Source organism: Heptranchias perlo, chromosome 2 (assembly GCF_035084215.1).
Source record: "Heptranchias perlo isolate sHepPer1 chromosome 2, sHepPer1.hap1, whole genome shotgun sequence".
NCBI lineage: Eukaryota > Metazoa > Chordata > Chondrichthyes > Hexanchiformes > Hexanchidae > Heptranchias > Heptranchias perlo.
In genome coordinates, this window is record NC_090326.1 from 76,433,248 (window position 1) to 76,450,585 (window position 17,338).

General features: G+C 41.4%; 1 protein-coding gene across 5 annotated transcripts in view; it reads left to right on the plus strand.

The window, feature by feature from the left end:
* The window catches only part of LOC137340549 (zinc finger protein 385D-like), a 276,981-nt gene extending 274,306 nt beyond the window's left edge, over positions 1 to 2,675 (plus strand). For all 5 annotated transcript variants that reach the window (XM_068003069.1, XM_068003077.1, XM_068003093.1 and 2 more), the window contains one exon: positions 909 to 2,675. In XM_068003069.1, coding sequence (XP_067859170.1) covers positions 909 to 1,139 — 231 coding nt within the window. In that variant the 3' untranslated portion in view covers positions 1,140 to 2,675. The remainder of the gene's footprint in view (positions 1 to 908) is intronic.
* Positions 2,676 to 17,338: the final 14,663 nt, after the last annotated feature.

Here is a 17,338-nt window from a genome sequence, read left to right on the forward strand (position 1 = left end):
TCCATATACCCACCTTTGGCCCATATCCCTTAATACCTTTGATTGCCACAAAGCTATCTATCTCAGATTTAAATTCAGCAATTGAGCTAGTATCAATTGCCATTTGTGGAAGAGAGTTCCAAACTTCTACCACCCTTTGTGTGTAGAAATGTTTTCTAATCTCACTCCTGAAAGGTCTGGCTCTAATTTTTAGACTGTGCCCCCTACTCCTAGAATCCCCAACCAGCAGAAATAGTTTCTCTCTATCTAAATGAGAAACATGGGATTTGCAGTAAATTAAACAACATACATTTTGTTTGTATTTGAATCTTTTCTTAATTTTTGAGGTAGAGATTCAGTGATATTTAATATTTATCTAACTGTTAATTAAGCAAAAGGAGCTTGAGTCAGATACTATTTGCCTAACTGGTGTTGAACTTGGAAAATGAATTTCTTAGAATAATTAAGAGTGCGTCACCTTACCATTCTGTGTGTGCTGCCACTTCTTGGTCCCAAACTGACTCTTCCCAGGTAAATGCGACGGCTTGCAATAAATAAATGGTGGCTTCCCAAACACATCCTTCGGGAATTCAGTTTCAACATGAATGCTGCATTAGCCATATTAGATTTTGCTTTTTTTTATATGCAACATCCATCTGTATGCTTGGGGTTAATAAAAAGACTGTTCAGTAACCGGCTGTATTGTGAATAAATAAAGCACGTTAGATGGCTTGATTTTTTTTTCTTAAAGCAATATTTTCATTGCTGATATAAACTAATGTAAAAATGTATTGAAATGAAAATATTTCTGCAATTATCAAAGGCCAGGTTAATGAATTAACATAGTGTATGACGCCGGTGCTTTATATACAAGAAACCCCTTGAAATCTTTGTTCAAACATACTTCACTGCAGTGTTCTCTTTTACAGGTGAAACTGGCCTTTCAGAAGGAACTTACTAAGCCGCTGGCTGCTCGGCTTTTACCAAACCCATTGGCCGCGGCAGCTGCTGCTGCTGCTGTAGTGAATTCACCATTTGCTTTGCGCTCCGGCCCGGCAGCCACTCTATTCCAAACAGCAGGTCTGCCTCCGGCCCTCCTTCGACCAGCTCCTGGACCTATACGGGCCACACACACTCCAGTTCTATTTGCTCCTTACTGACCTGCCTATGTACAGGAGAGAACATTAGAAAAGTAATAATAAAGTACTGCAATAATTCAAACAGGGAACTATGCAGTGATAATCATGGAATCAAACAACATGGAAAGCAACTGGACTCTGCTCCCGCAGTAATGTACACGGACTATGAACGGCTGCATCTTTGTTCAGCAAAAAGAAGTAAAGCAATCCTTTCATAGGAAAATCTATTACACGGATAACATGAGTAGCTTTATGTGTTGTAGAAATGTATAGGGACTGCAAACTACCCATAACAATCAGCCTTTTTACACAGTATTTTCATGTAATGTTTCCATGTCTTGTGAATAGTCTGTAAATGTGTGTAAGGGCATTAACCTAAAGTCTTATATGTACATTTAATTTCTCTCTGTAGAATGAAACAAAACAAAATGGGACACTGTGACTATTGTCTTCATTAACCATCAGCACAGTTCAGCAGCTTGCTGCCTGGTATTTATCCAACTATAGACTTGTAAATGGTGTCTTGTGAATCTGTGGCTTTGTGCTGTATATCTCTGATGTAATGATTGCCTGATATGATTTGCAAATGTTAGAAGGAATGAAATAGCAGAAAAGATAAGTTAAATTTTTAAGCATCCTGGCAAATTGTGTTCAGGAAGGTCTGTGGCTGTTTCATGGAGTTCATTGTGTATTTATTTTGACTGGAGACAAAGCCAGATATTAAGATGTACATACACTATAACTGTCACACACCTTCCTGTACAGTTCCATTATGTATTTTATAAAGCAACATCTTTAAATGTAGTTTTCCCATAATAAGTGAATAAATTGTAATTGCGTTTACTTTGAGGCTTGGCAGAGCATAATCTAAATTAATATTTCTGTTCAACTGGGTTGTTGCACTGAGTAAAACAAAAGTGAAAGGAAGTTTTCACATACTCCTACGCTGATTTTTCAGTTTATATTTTTACGTTCTTTCAGTTTAGCTGCCACCAGTTTGAATGAATTCCAGATGCACGATAAAGCCATTTCTAAATCTTCCTTGTATTTAATACTGAAGCTTTCATATCTTCTTTGTTAATTCCTCCGTATGATTTCTATGGCTGCCATTTTTGTTTTGTTTCTCCCCATTTGGACATTGAGTTTACAGTACAGCCATGCAATGTCATATATTTCAAAGGAAAGTCTTTAGTTGATTTACTTGACTTATTAGCTTCAGCTTTCTTGCATAATGTCTCATTCCAGCTTTTCCAGACCTAACCATAAATGTTCACAGCACAACAAAACTAGGGAGTCATTTTGTACATTCTAGCTGTTAAAGCCTGCAGCTTTATTGCAGACTATTAGTAGTTTAGCCGAGTGTAAATTGTGACAAGAAAATGATGTTTCCATGTACAGTAATGTCAATAAAAGCTTTCCCAACCTTGTATGTATCATCAATGATCACCAAAATCACTACTGCAAATTAAACTGATAGCTCAGGACAAAATCTTTAAAGGTGATGTAAAAAGGTTTGTTGAAATAGAAAATAATTTGTTAATAAAGAAAGTATTAGTATTAACCAAAAATATACTGTGTTTATTGTAAATAATGTTGACAACCGAATTGGTTTGGAGATGGTATCAGTTCTTTTAACATATAAGGTTAGTTTAAATGGTGCTGCAAAGGTTACCAGGAAGTGGAGTGTTCAATTTCTAACAATAAAAATCTTTGAAACATGTTGAGTTAACTTACTCCAAAACATGGCATGTCTAGAAGCAAGATAGTAGTTAAATACAAGTAGAGATCCACACTAACAATTTTATATACATTTAAAGAAGAAATACAAGAAAGAGTCTTTCTAATCTTAAAAAACACAAAAACCTGCAGGTTTTCTTACTTGAGCATAAACACTAACTGACTGTGATGGTTGATGACTGTTCGTATCCTTAATTCTTTACTGCAGCCCTTTTATATTTTAATCCTCAAATACCACATTCAGGATATCTCAAACTAAATTCTGTTCCCAGCAATTTTGTTTTGTGTTAATTGATACGCTGAGATGTAACACACTACACCGCTCAAATCTATCGGAAATGTGTCTCATTCATTTATACTCAGCTGTTGCAAATCTCATGATTTTCAACCCCAGACAACATTGGATTGAAGGTTTGAGAGGTGACAGCCTGCATTATGATTGCAGTGAAGAATTCAGCACTATTTTTACTTGACAACTTGCTGTGATTCTACTGCAGTGTGAACTAACAGCATACGTTTAGGGTGTTGTAAGAACATAAGAAATAGGAGCAGGAGTAGGCCATATGGCCCCTCGAGCCTGCTCCACCATTCAATAAGATCATGGCTGATCTTCGACCTCAACTCATCTTTCCCGCCGGATTCCCATATCCCTTACAGACCAAAAATCTATCGCTCTCAGTCTTGAATATACTCAACGAGTGAGCATCCACAGCCCTCTGGGGTAGAGAATTCCAAAGATTCATAACCCTGAATTAAGAAATTTCTCCTCATCTCAGTCCTAAATATCCAACCCCTTATCCTGAGACTATTTCCCCTAGTTCTAGACTCTCCAGCCAGGGGAAACATCCTCTCAGCATCTACCCTGTCAAGCCCTCTTAGAATCTTATATGTTTCAATGAGATCACCAATAATTCTTCTAAACTCCAGAGAGTATACGCCCATTCTACTCAATCTCTCCTCATAGGACAACCCTCTCATCCCAGGAATCAATCTAGTGAACCTTTGTTGCGCTGTCTCTAAGGCAAGTATATCCTTCCTTAGATAAGGAGACCAAAACTCTACACAGTACTCCAGGTGGGGTCTCACCAAAGCCCTGTCCAATTGCAGTAAGACTTCCTTACTCTTGTACTCCAACCCCCTTGCAATAAAGGCCAACATACTATTTGCCTTCTAGTTGCTGGCTGTACCTGCATTTGACTTTCTGTGTTTCGTGTACAAGGACACCCAAATCCCTTCGAACACCAACATTTAATAGTTTTTCATCATTTAAAAAAATCCTGTTTTTCTATTTTTCCTAACAAAGTGAATAACCTCACATTTCCCCACATTATACTCCATCTGCCACCTCCTTGCCCACTCACTTAACCTGTCTATATCCCTTTGCAGATGCTTTACATCCTCCTCAAAGCTTACTTTCCCACCTAGCTTTGTATCGTCAGCAAAGTTGGATACATTACACTCAGTCCCATCATCTAGGTCATTAATATAGATTATAAATAGCTGAGGCCCAAGCACCAATACTTGCGGCACCCCACTAGTTACAACCTGCCAACCCCAAAATGACCCGTTTATTCCGACTCTCTTTTCTGTCCATTAACCAATCCTCAATCCATGCTAATATATTACCCCCAATCCCATGAGCCCTAATCTTGTGTAACAACCTCTTGTGTGGCACCTTATTGAATGCCTTTTGAAAATCCAAATATACTACATCCACTGGTTCCCCTTTATCTACCCCGCTAGTTGCATCCTTAAAAAATTCTAATAGATTTGTCAATCACGATTTCCTTTTCATAAAACTGTGTTGACTCTGCCTAATCATATTATGATTTTCTAAGTGCCCTGTTACTACGTCCTTAATAATAGATTGTAGCATTTTCCCTACTACTGATGTCAAGCTAACTGGCCTATAGTTCCCTGCTTTCTCTCTCCCTCCTTTCTTGAATAGTGGGGTTACATTTGCTACCTTCCAATCCATGGAGACTGTTCTAGAATCTAGGGAATTCTGGAAGATCAAAACCAATGCATCCACTATCTCTGCAGCCACCTCTTTTAAAACTTTAGGATATAGGCTATCAGGTCCAGGGGATTTGTCGGCTTTTAGTCCCATTAATTTTTCTAATACTTTTTCTTTACTAATCTTAATTACTTTAAATTCCTCACTCTCATTAGACCCTTGGTTCCCCACTATTTCTGGAATGTTTTTTTGTGTTTTCCACTGTAAAAACAGATACAAAATATTTGATTAACGTCTCTGCCATTTCCTGATTCCCCATTATAATTTCTCCTGTCTCAGCCTCTCAGGAACCCACATTTACTTTTGCTAATCTCTTCCTTTTCACATACTTGTAGAAGCTCTTACAATCTGTTTTTATAGTTCTTGCTAGTTTACTCTCATATACAATTTTCTCCTGCGTTATCAATTTTCTTGGTCATCCTTTGCTGATTTCCAAAACCTTCCCAATCCTCAAGCTTACCATTCTTTTTGGCAATATTCGTAAGCCTCTTCTTTTAATGTAATATTATCCTTAACTTCTCTAGTTTGCCATGGATCACCTTTCCCATGGAGTTTTTATTCCTCAAGGATATGTATATTCATTGGGAATTAAGGATTATTTTTTTAAATGTTCGCCATTGCTTATCTACCATCATATCTTTTAATCTAATTTCCCAATCTACCTCAGTCAACCTGTTTTTCATATCTACATAATAGTGTTAGATTGTTTTAGTGATCAATTTATTACTAAAATTTATTATTAGTGATCAAGTGATCTTAATTAATTGATGTTGAATTTTTAACCTCATACTAAACCACTAGCATTGGAAGTGGCCAAAATAAAGGAGTTGGACTATTTAACAAAAACACGCAGATCAAAAGCAATGTCAACAGATGAGAAAAGGTAAAAGCAGAACTGCAATATTTCTAATATTTTGTACATTTCAGAGACTTCCCCAAACAATCTTGGCTACAAATCAGTGGGAAGTAAAGTGCAAGTTATTATTACATAAATTGGAGCAAATACAGGTCAGAAGCAACACACGAGAATGGCCACAAGTGTCATTTTGAAATCATTCTCATTTCAAGGGAAACAATTTCCTAATTTTTATATTGTTTTCTTCATTACCTCAATGTTCAGACCTTCCAAAGCACTTTTTAAAGTAAATGTTACTGAGTGTAAAAATATGCAGATTTTGGAGGACACCACATTTAGTTATCTTCTAATAGTATTTACATAAAATATTTGAATTATAGTTTTACTGTCAATCATGCTCTAACACTCCTTTCTTCCCTCCCCAATACAAAGACAGACCTAAACCACAAAAGGTTTCTCTGCAAGGCCAGCCGAATATGTAACTAAGGATTCTCTCCAAGCACTATTTAAATTCCCCCTTTTTAAAATGTCCACCTTTGACTACCCCATTCCCTCTCATTGTATTCTCTATTATCAAAATCAATCTGTGTAAAGTCTCAAATGAGCAACATTTCAGAAATTTGGGGGTCTCCCCATAATGTGACTGGACACCTCACCAGTACTTAAACTGCCCATCTGGAGACCCCCCCCCTCCCACTCCACTACAACACTAAACACTGCTGAACGAAATGAGGTAAAAAGAAAAAACAAACTTCAATGCTGGAAATCTGAAATCATAATAGAAAATGCTGGAAATACTCAGCAGGTCCTTTAGCATCTGAAAGAAAGATAGGTGAACATATCAACAGTTAATGAATCAAAGGTGGCAATGATGTAGTGGAGGGGGGGGGGTCTCCAGATGGGCACTGTGCAGTTTGAGTACTGGTGAGGTGTCCAGTCACATTATGGGGAGACCCCCAAATTTCTTATGGGGCACCTTAATGAGCATTGCACACAGGTTGTGAGCAGGTTCCCCTCACATTCTGTTCTGGCAGGTTCTACTGAGGTGATTTTGGCACCTCATCTGCATTGCAGATCTCACGACATTGAGCACCCATCAGATTATTAACTCCCTTTTGCACTTCCAGTGATTTCTGCTGTAGAAGGGCAATTCTTTTAGCTATCTGGGATCCCCAGTGCATATTTGCAGTATTGCAGCAACTTTATTCAAATCTCTAACTGAAGACAGCATTGTATACGACACAATAAATTCAAAGAAAGTCACAAAACAAAAAAATTGCTACTGGTATATAGATAACAAAAAACTTGTTATCTTTAGAAATACATACAATATAGAATTTAACCTTTATTTTCTTTCTATCTTTAGCTTGTAGCATGAACTAGTCAAAGTGTATCCACCTTTATCGGTCGTATTGAGGGAGCTGACGACAAGCTGTTTCATCTCCTCAAATCAATGCCACTCCTCAAAACACTGATATGGGTTAGAAGGTACATTTTCAATGGTGTTATCAGTGTCAGTTTTTCCCTTGTCCAGCACAGGGACATTGTCTATCAACCGAAGAACGTGAACGGCTGAAGTTTATTGTGAGCAAAAACAGAACGATCCTTAGTACCACTGAGCCCTGGAGTGAAACCTGCAACTAGCTGGTGAGATGGCAGGTATTTACTACAATTGTGCTACTGAGTTCCAGTTATATGTATTTTGATTAAAATGAGTCACAAGCTTCACATTATTTTAAAAATAAAGATTTGAGTGTGCAAAATGTGACCAAAATCCACAGACTTTAAGGGAAAATTTTTAAATATTGTTTTTTGTCTTCCCAGAAAAATTAGGAACCGAGGAATTAATGTTTGGTGTGAAATGTTACATTGTTGAAAACCTCAGTGAACGATTCCCATTCCTCAGTGTCAGAAGGATATATAACATTCCATTTTCCCAAGCTGGGTGCCATGTGTACTCTGTAAGTATGAACATAAAAGCTTCATAAATTTGGAAATCAGTTTTTGATTGGAAGTTGATGGTTGAAGAATTTCAGGTTGTGGTTGGGGTACGATATATGAAAGTATCTTGAAGCTGAGCTTAAAAAAAATAAATTAAATATGAGATTTGCAGATATATGTAAAGTATTTCTAGAAGTCGTGCTAACTGTATTGATGTAATTAAGTAGTTGGGAGGACTTTACGCAGCCTTCTTTAAGCAAATCAGCAAGCTCCCTTCTACTCTTCAGCTCTCTACCACATAAGCCACTTCTTCATGTTTTCACCAGGAATACAAAAGCTGCTGCAGCTGTATCTCAATGTTTCATATTCCAAGTTCGTCCACACAGAAGTAAGTCTGGTTTCTGTGAAGCTCTCTCTTTCAGACAATGCTGTCTCTTGCAAGCAGAGATTGAAATGCAGAATTAACCATCACTTGCTGAATCAAAGTTCAGACTATGGGAATATGTTGCTCATTGATACACCAGTACAATTTCTTCAAGTCTTTCCATTCTCACAGCAACCAGGGATATTTTGCAAGGCATCTGTCTTTCTTAAAGTTGCTTTTAGCCTGTTATGTCACATAATATGCAAAAATTATTAGAAGTAATGAGTGAGGAAGGTCTAAACTTCTTTAAACAAGTGAGATTGCAAAGATAGATCTATTTCTACATAATGAGTATTTTGTGCGTATAGCCTCATGTTCTAGCTTTTTGAATGGTTCAGTATTTATACTGTGAAAAATAAAAAGTATCCAGAAAAAAAAGGAAAAAATTGTTAAGGTGCCTTTCAGCTGTTAATACAATTTCCCTCTTTCAATGTTCACAGCTAGTACAGGAGACATAGACTAACAGAGATAAATCCTGAATTAGCTTGACAGCTGACCTACTGTCTCTTTCCTTTGCACTCTACCTTCTGATATGTTGTCACCAGGATTACTTCAGCTATAACCTGTTGCTCTTTCCCCAGGTATCCTACATCTCATTTCCAAGCTTTCTGCTCTCCGATGGGCATTGGTCAAAAGCTCCTTATCCTCCCACTTTTTTCTTTATTTGTTCATGGGATGTGGGCATCGCTGGCGAGGTCAGCATTTATTGCCCATCCCTAATTGCCCTTGAGAAGGTGGTGGTGAGCCACTTTCTTGAACCGCTGCAGTCCATGAGATGAAGGCTCTCTCACAGTGCTGTTAGGTAGGGAGTTCCAGGATTTTGACCCAGCGACGATGAAGGAACGGCGATATATTTCCAAGTCGGGATGGTGTGTGACTTGGAGGGGAACGTGCAGGTGGTGTTGTTCCCATGTCCTGCTGCCCTTGTCCTTCTAGGTGGTAGAGGTCGCGGGTTTGGGAGGTGCTGTCGAAGAAGCCTTGGCGAGTTGGTGCAGTGCATCCTGTGGATGGTGCACACTGCAGCCATGGTGCGCCGGTGGTCAAGGGAGTGAATGTTTAAGGTGGTGGATGGGGTGCCAATCAAGCAGGCTGCTTTGTCCTGGATGGTATCGAGCTTCTTGAGTGTTGTTGGAGCTGCACTCATCCAGGCAAGTGGAGAGTATTCCATCACACTCCTGACTTGTGCCTTGTAGATGGTGGAAAGGCTTTGGGGAGTCAGGAGGTGAGTCACTCGCCGCAGAATACCCAGCCTCTGACCTGCTCTTGTAGCCACAGTATTTATATGGCTGGTCCAGTTAAGTTTCTGGTCAATGGTGACCCCCAGGATGTTGATGGTGGGGGATTCGGTGATGGTAATGCCGTTGAATGTCGAGGGGAGGTGGTTAGATTCTCTCTTGTTGGAGATGGTCATTGCCTGGCACTTGTCTGGGGTGAATGTTACTTGCCACTTATCAGCCCAAGCCTGGATGTTGTCCAGGTCTTGCTTCATGCAGGCATGGACTGCTTCATTATCTGAGGGGTTGCGAATGGAACTGAACACTCTGCAATCATCAGCAAACATCCCCATTTCTGACCTTATGATGGAGGGAAGGTCATTGAAGCAGCTGAAGATGGTAGGGCCTAGGACACTGCCCTGAGGAACTCCTGCAGCAATGTCCTGGGGCTGAGGTGACCGGCCTCCAACAACCACTACCATCTTCCTTTGTGCTAGGTATGACTCCAGCCACTGGAAAGTTTTCCCCCTGATTCCCATTGACTTCAATTTTACTAGGACTCCTTGGTGCCACACTCGGTCAAATGCTGCCTTGATGTCAAGGGCAGTCACTCTCACCTCACCTCTGGAATTCAGCTCTTTTGACGATGTTTGGACCAAGGCTGTAATGAGGTCTGGAGCAGAGTGGTCCTGGCGGAACCCAAACTGAGCATCGGTGAGCAGGTTATTGGTGAGTAAGTGCTGCTTGACAGCACTGTCGACAACACCTTCCATCACTTTGCTGATGATTGAGAGTAGACTGATGGGGCGGTAATTGGCCGGATTGGATTTGTCCTGCTTTTTGTGAACAGGACATACCTGGGCAATTTTCCACATTGTCGGATAAATGCCAGTGTTGTAGCTGTACTGGAACAATTTGGCTAGAGGCGCAGCTAGTTCTGGAGCACAAGTCTTCAGCACTACAGCCAGGATGTTATCGGGGCCCATAGCCTTTGTTGTATCCAGTGCACTCAGCCATTTCTTGATATCACGTGGAGTGAATCGAATTGGATGAAGACTGGCTTCTGTGATGGTGCAGATATCGGGAGGAGGCCAAGATGGATCATCCACTCGGCACTTCTGGCTGAAGATGGTTGCAAACGCTTCAGCCTTGTCTTTTGCACTAACCTGCTGGATTCCGCCATCAATGAGGATGGGGATGTTTACAGAGCCTCATCCTCCCGTTAGTTGTTTAATTGTCCACCACCATTCACGACTGGATGTGGCAGGACTGCAGAGCTTTGATCTGATCCGTTGGTTGTGGAATTGCTTAACTCTGTCTATAGCATGTTGCTTCCGCTGTTTAGCATGCATGTAGTCCTGTGTTGTCGCTTCACCAGGTTGGCACCTCAATTTTAGGTACGCCTGGTGCTGTTCCTGGCATGCTCTTCTACACTCCTCATTGAACCAGGGTTGATCCTCTGACTTGTTGGTAATGGTAGAGTGAGGAATATGCCAGGCCATGAGGTTACAGATTGTGCTGGAATACAAATCTGCACCTCATGGATGCCCAATTTTGAGCTGCTAGATCTGTTCTGAATCTATCCCATTTAGCACGGTGGTAGTGCCACACAACACGTTGGATGGTGTCCTCAGTGTGAAGACGGGACTTCATCTCCGCAAGGACTGTGCGATGGTCACTCTTACCAATACTGTCATGGACAGATGCATTTGCGACAGGTGGATTGGTGAGGACGAGGTCAAGTAGGTTTTTCCCTTGTGTCGGTTCGCTCACCACCTGCCGCAGGTCCAGTCTGGCAGCTATGTCCTTCAGTACTCAGCCAGCTCAGTCAGTAGTGGTGCTACCGAGCCACTCTTGGTGATGGACATTGAAGTCCCCCACCCAGAGTACATTCTGTGCCCTTGCTACCCTCAGTGCTTCTTCCAAGTGGTGCACAACATGGAGGAGGACTGTTTCATCAGCTGAGGGAGGGCAGTAGGTGGTAATCAGCAGGAGGTTTCCTTGTCCAAGTTTCACCTGATGCCATGAGATTTCATGGGGTCCGGAGTCAATGTTGAGGATTCACAGGGCCAATCTCTACTGACTGTATATCACTGTACCGCCATCTCTGGTTGGTCTGTCCTGCCGCTGGGACACGACATGCCCAGGGATGGTGATGGAAGAGTCTGGGAAGTTGGCTGAAAGGTATGATTCTGAGAGTGTGGCTATGTCAGGCTGTTGCTTGACTAGCCTGTGGGACAGCTCTCCCAATTTTGGCGCAAGTCCCCAGATGTTAGTGAGGAGGACTTTGCAGGGTCGATTTGGCTTGCTTCTGGGCCTTCACTCCTCAGCCTACAAACAATGCCTTGAGAAATCTACTGGTCAATAAACTAAAATATTTGTTGACCTTTCAGCATATCCTCAAGTTTGTGAGACAACTGGATGAGATTGATTCTAAGGAGGACGGGAAACTGTAATATATGGATAAAGAATTGCATATATTTGACATTTGGAAGGACTAGACCTACTGTCTCCTCCAGTAAGTGCAATCACTTCACCCAAATGTAAGGATGTCTGCTGTCCTATACAAATGTAGATAGTTTTAATTGAACTCGGTAAATGTTGATTGGGTATATGGATTGGGACCATCGGAAACAGATTTAAGAAACACAAGGAAAAATGTTTCTCTTTTAATTTAACTCATTTGGAGACTCTTGGTGGGCCCAGTGTCATCAACCCAAAAAAACTTAACAAAAGTTCCCTTTTTAGAGAGGCACAAACAATAAACACCCAAATCACTAAAAAAAGAGGACAAGGGAAACTTATCAAATTAAATCATAATATTATTTCCACTATCAAGCAAGCACTCCAGTCCCTGCGTGCCCACCGGTCATGAAGGTGCAGCTTGGGAAAGATTCCCTCTTGCGTCCTTAAATTAAATAGTAGCACAGTTCGAACCTCCACAGGAAAACCCCAGTGGATTTCAAGTCCAACGCCATAACCACTCGGACATCGCAGCTGCCACAAGGAAAGATGTTGATCCTCATTATTCTGACTTAAATTTAGCAGTAGGGAGTTAGATTCCTTTCATAAACTGATCTTAATAACCTTGGAAAATGCAGGTTAGTGAAATGCGTGGCAATCGAATTCTCCATATATTTAAATATGACCAGAGAAGGTTAAGAAGAGATTTGATCGAGGTGTTCAAAATCATGAATGGTTTTGATACAGTAAATAAGGAGAAACTGTTTCCAGTGGCAAAAAGGTCGGTAACCAAAGGACACGGATTTAAGATGATCAGCAAAAGAGCCAGAGGCGACATGAGGGAACATTTTTTTAAGCGGCGAATTTTAATGATCTGGACTGCACTGCCTGAAAGGGTGGTGGAAACAGATGCAATAGTAACTTTCAAAAGGGAATTAGATAAATACTTGAAGGGAAATAATTTACAGGGCTATGGGGAAAGAGCAGGGGAATGGGACTAATTGGATAGCTCTTTCAAAGAGCTGCCACAGGCATGATGGGCCGAATGGTCTCCTCCTGTGCTGTACCTACTATGATACTATGAAACCAAAAGCAAAATACTGCGGATGCTGGAAATCTGAAATAAAAACAGAAAATGCTGGAGAAGCTCAGCAAGTCAGGCAGCATCTGTGGAGAAAGAAACAGAGTTAACATTTCAGGTCAAAGACCTTTCGTCAGTTCTGACGAAAGGTCTTCGACCTGAAACGTTAACTCTGTTTCTTTCTCCACAGATGCTGCCTCACTTGATGATACTATGAAAGCTTGGATCAGACCAACGGAATAGAAAAATGGATGATATTATATTAAGTGAAACCATTTCCCAGGAGTGTACAATCCTCTTGAAATTAAGTATTTTGTATCCAGGAACAATTCCAAATTTGATCTCAAATATTGCCACAAGAGAAATCATGAGACCACCGACTGTATTTAATGAGACTCTATGTTGTTCCTTTCCGGATGTAAGCCCATAAGTGTTGGGGGGTTCCAGCGGTTATTGCTGCCAACAGCCTGATGGGGAGATTAAGCAGCAGCAATGACAATGAAGTCTATCTACCTTGTCTGATGTAGGTTGAAGGTTCCAAGATAGTTATTACCCTTTCGAGCAAGCTGTAGCCCCAGTGCCAGAATAGTGTTACTCAAAAACATAGCTGCCTACTGCTCTGGACCTCACTGAGGTAACCTCTTAGACATAAAGAAGCAAATCTCAATAATCACCATAGAGATTTGCTATTTGTTGGTCCCAAATTTTCCTCACCCTCACCGATTTGAAGCTAGTCAGGCAGAGTGTGTTCAAAGTGCACTCCGCCTGATCCAACGTGACCCCACCCGCATTTGTGGGTTCAGGTCATTAACTTAGATCCAACAGTCGCTTAGAAGCTGTGAGAACAATCCAACCATTGTAGTGGTAATGGCTACAGACAGCAGCCAGAAGGCCTCCAGCCCATACAGTCTCTTGCTGTCCCTATAAAAAAGGTTCCACTTATTTTTCTTGGGCTCCTTGGCCTTGCTGCCTGTCTCGCTCAGATCCTCTGGGGGCAATGACAAATGACCACTTCCTCCTGGTTACCCTCCAAATAGGCACTCACTCGATGATCCAACAGGAAAATGCTTGATGCAGTGTAACTGCTCTCTTCTTGGGAAAATCTCAGGGAATCCTGAGACATGAATCCCCAACACTTTTTCCTCTGCTTTGTGCCTGGGAAGTGAATATTCGCCAAGCTGAAAAAGAGAAGTAAATCAGCCCCAATAACTGCTGCCCTCTTTTTACTATAAAAGCAATCTCTTCTACAAAGATACATGTGATCCATTATCACACTCAATAGAAAAATATTTCAATCTTGGTTTAGTTTAAGACCCCTAAACAATAATTTTGCCACAGTCCTGGTTAAATTTAGCAATGAATAGTTATGCCTGTACTATGCCAACCTCTGCAAACAAAAAATCCCTGAGCCTAATCTCAACACATCCATTATTTTAGGATCACAGATTATCAGATTAAGTCTCCCTCATGTATATTGAAAACATCAAGGATTACAGATAATCCTAACTGATATAAATGATCACCAGTTACTTTTTTATAGTATTGGTTGATCTTCTGTTTCTTTACTCATCAATAGTTTGGAGATTGAAGTGATGTTTTACTTCTAATCTGCCTGTTTGTGCTCAATTACTCCCAGTTTAGGTTGAATTTCCACACGTGATTTCCCCTGGTCTGCCGAAACTTTGGCAGAAGATCTGCCGTTAACGTTGTTTTTCTGAGGTTTCCCCTGAAGTCACAGTGGATGATCGGTTGAACCTCAGGGGAATTCAATCCCAATCAGTTTCGTTCCCAGTTTGTGACGGAAGTTTGCAGATTGAAAGGTATTTGTAAATTTCCAACTCCAGATCTGAAAATAACCAGCACGGAATGACTGCGTTCTCTTTTTTATAGACTTTTCACACTTTGAACTGTGATATCTGATGTCTCATGCACAGTCTCAAAATTCTTATATCAATAGATGTGGCGCTGAAACCCACTGCTCGTTCGACGCACTGCTCCAGCAGGAGGGCCGGGAAAATCTGTCAACCAGTGATCTGGGCAATTATGCCAGGATCGCACTTGCCAGGAATCTCTGCTTGCTAACTCCTTAGGATTGGGGTGCAACTGCTGCGCTAGTCCTACAAGGAAGGCCAGAAAGTCTGGTGGTTGGTGTCCATCCGGGTATCCCCCCCAGAAACAACACAATATTGAACCTTGCAGCTTCCTTGGCAAAGGGGTCACAGACCTCGATCCCGGGATACAACCCCAGGTACACCTAACTTCCGCTCGTGTTGGCGAGGTACGCCTGGTCTCCACCGAGTCTGATTGAAGGCCAAAATGTGAAAACTCTGATGTTTGGAATCCCTACCCCGAGTCCTGGCCCCTCTCTATATTGATGGCCATGTTTGAGCTGAGCAAAGGCTCTTCCTCCCAACAGGCTATTGTTGTGCAAGGCTAGGACCTGGCATATCCAGGTTCTGGGTGATAATCTGGCCATTCCAGAGTACTTCTGCCGAAGTTAGAGTGGGAGTGCATTAAATAGTCAGGGATTTTCAGACCCCATATGTACTTGTTAAAAAGAATAATAGTTGAGAAGTGTTTGACATACACTTTGTCCCTCTGTCCATTATTCCAAAATCCCATAGAAATTGTTCAAAATATTCTTTCTCTGCTGGCCAAATAGAATCATGGTTGGAGGTAAATAGGCACAAACCAGCACTAAAATGAACCTTTCAATTGGTGAGCAAATAGTAGCCTGAAAATCTGCAGCCGTTCCAGCGTTCTCTAGGGTAGTTTTGGGCAGGAAACTAGGCAGGATTGAGATATTGTCTGTCAGCTCCACCTTGCACCGAATTTTGACTTCAGTGATTTGTTGAAGGTGGCCCCTCTGCCCACTCCAAATGTGGGCATCAATGAAGGATGAGGCAGAGCTAGAGTTACCAACACTGCATATTCCTGGAGGTTTCATCACAAGACCTCCCCCCCTCCAACTGCCCCGTCCAGTCAAACATGCCTTTTGCTGCATCTCAATATTTTTATAACTAATAAACTAAAGTGTTCAAAGAAAATGAAAACAACACACAAGTTTTTAAGGCCCCAATGATTTTTCCCAGGGTCACTTGCAGTGTCCGGGAGATTATTGTTTAATTCCTGGAGAGTCCAAGACAATCCTGGAAGGTTGACAACCCTAGTCCTTGCTGGGAGCAGGATTCCGAATATCAGATTTCCTGTGTCCGGGCCTTCAATGGGACTTAGCATTTGGTCAACAGAGTGACCAGGCATAACTAGCTGATAGGGACTCACCTGGGGGTCCAGGCTGAGATCAAGGCCTGGACCTGCAAAGAGGTGACAAATTTTTTAATTGTGGCCCCCTTGCCAAGGGAGTTGCTGGGCACAATATTATGCTGTTACCAGGGGCCGCCCACACCCTCCACAGATGGCATTGTCCATTGCACTTTCTGCCCTTCCCTGTATGGCAGGTGCACTAGATGCGCCCCAAGTGGTGCAGGCTACCCCACTTCGGCTGTCTGATTAGGGATCCTCACCCTGACTCTGGAAAATATGGCAGGATCAGTGACAGAGCCGTAATTACCGGGATCGTTGGCCCACGGATTTTCGGGACCAGTATTTATTGCTTGGCTCCAAAAGCATTTTCCGATAGGTGACTGCTCTGAAAACTGAAAACTGGAAAGAGCCTTATTTATTTGTAATCATAACATATTAATTCAATTATTCACAAATGGGGGAAATTAATAGAGGCACTGCCAGAGTCTAGGCCTGATGAGTTGCTTTGACTGCAAATTGAAGAACAGTATGACCCTTATTACATTTTCTGATTATGGTTTAGTTCATTTTTTTTTTACTTTTATAGCCAATGTAAACGTGTTTTGGAGCCAAATTTAACTTCCAGTTTTATTGAAACCAGTAAAAATACAATAAATGCTGCTTTTACCACATGTGGCCTTACATACAATGATTTAACAATGAATACTTTGAACTCAGGATTGTTCCTTTAAAGTCTCTTACATGTGTAGTACGGCAGTATACAAAGCACATGCAGAATACTAAGTAAATGATATCGCATTAAAAGTTGTTTAAAATAGGATGTAAAATTTCTCCCCCAACATTTCTTCAAGAGTCCATTCCAAAGTTCTAATTATTAGCTCTTTGCCAGGCTGGCATTTTGAAATACTACGGCCTAGAAATTCAGCCGCACAGTGCCTGTTAGGTGCTAATGGGCCTGCTAAAGTGCCAAAATAGCAGGCAGGAAATGTGTGCATATTTCCACCCGGAAGTGTGCCGCCCACCATGTTTGGAAAGGACAAAAAAATGAGCATGCAGTGCTCACGCTTGAAACAGGCACTAGGCTTTTTGCATATGCAAATAAGGGGCCTAAAGCCCATTTGCAGCCCCCACTGCGCCGACTGCACTCAGGAAAACCATGCCTTGGGACAGCCTATTAACAACAAAGTAAGTTTTTGAAAAATATTTTCTTGAAAGTAGAAACG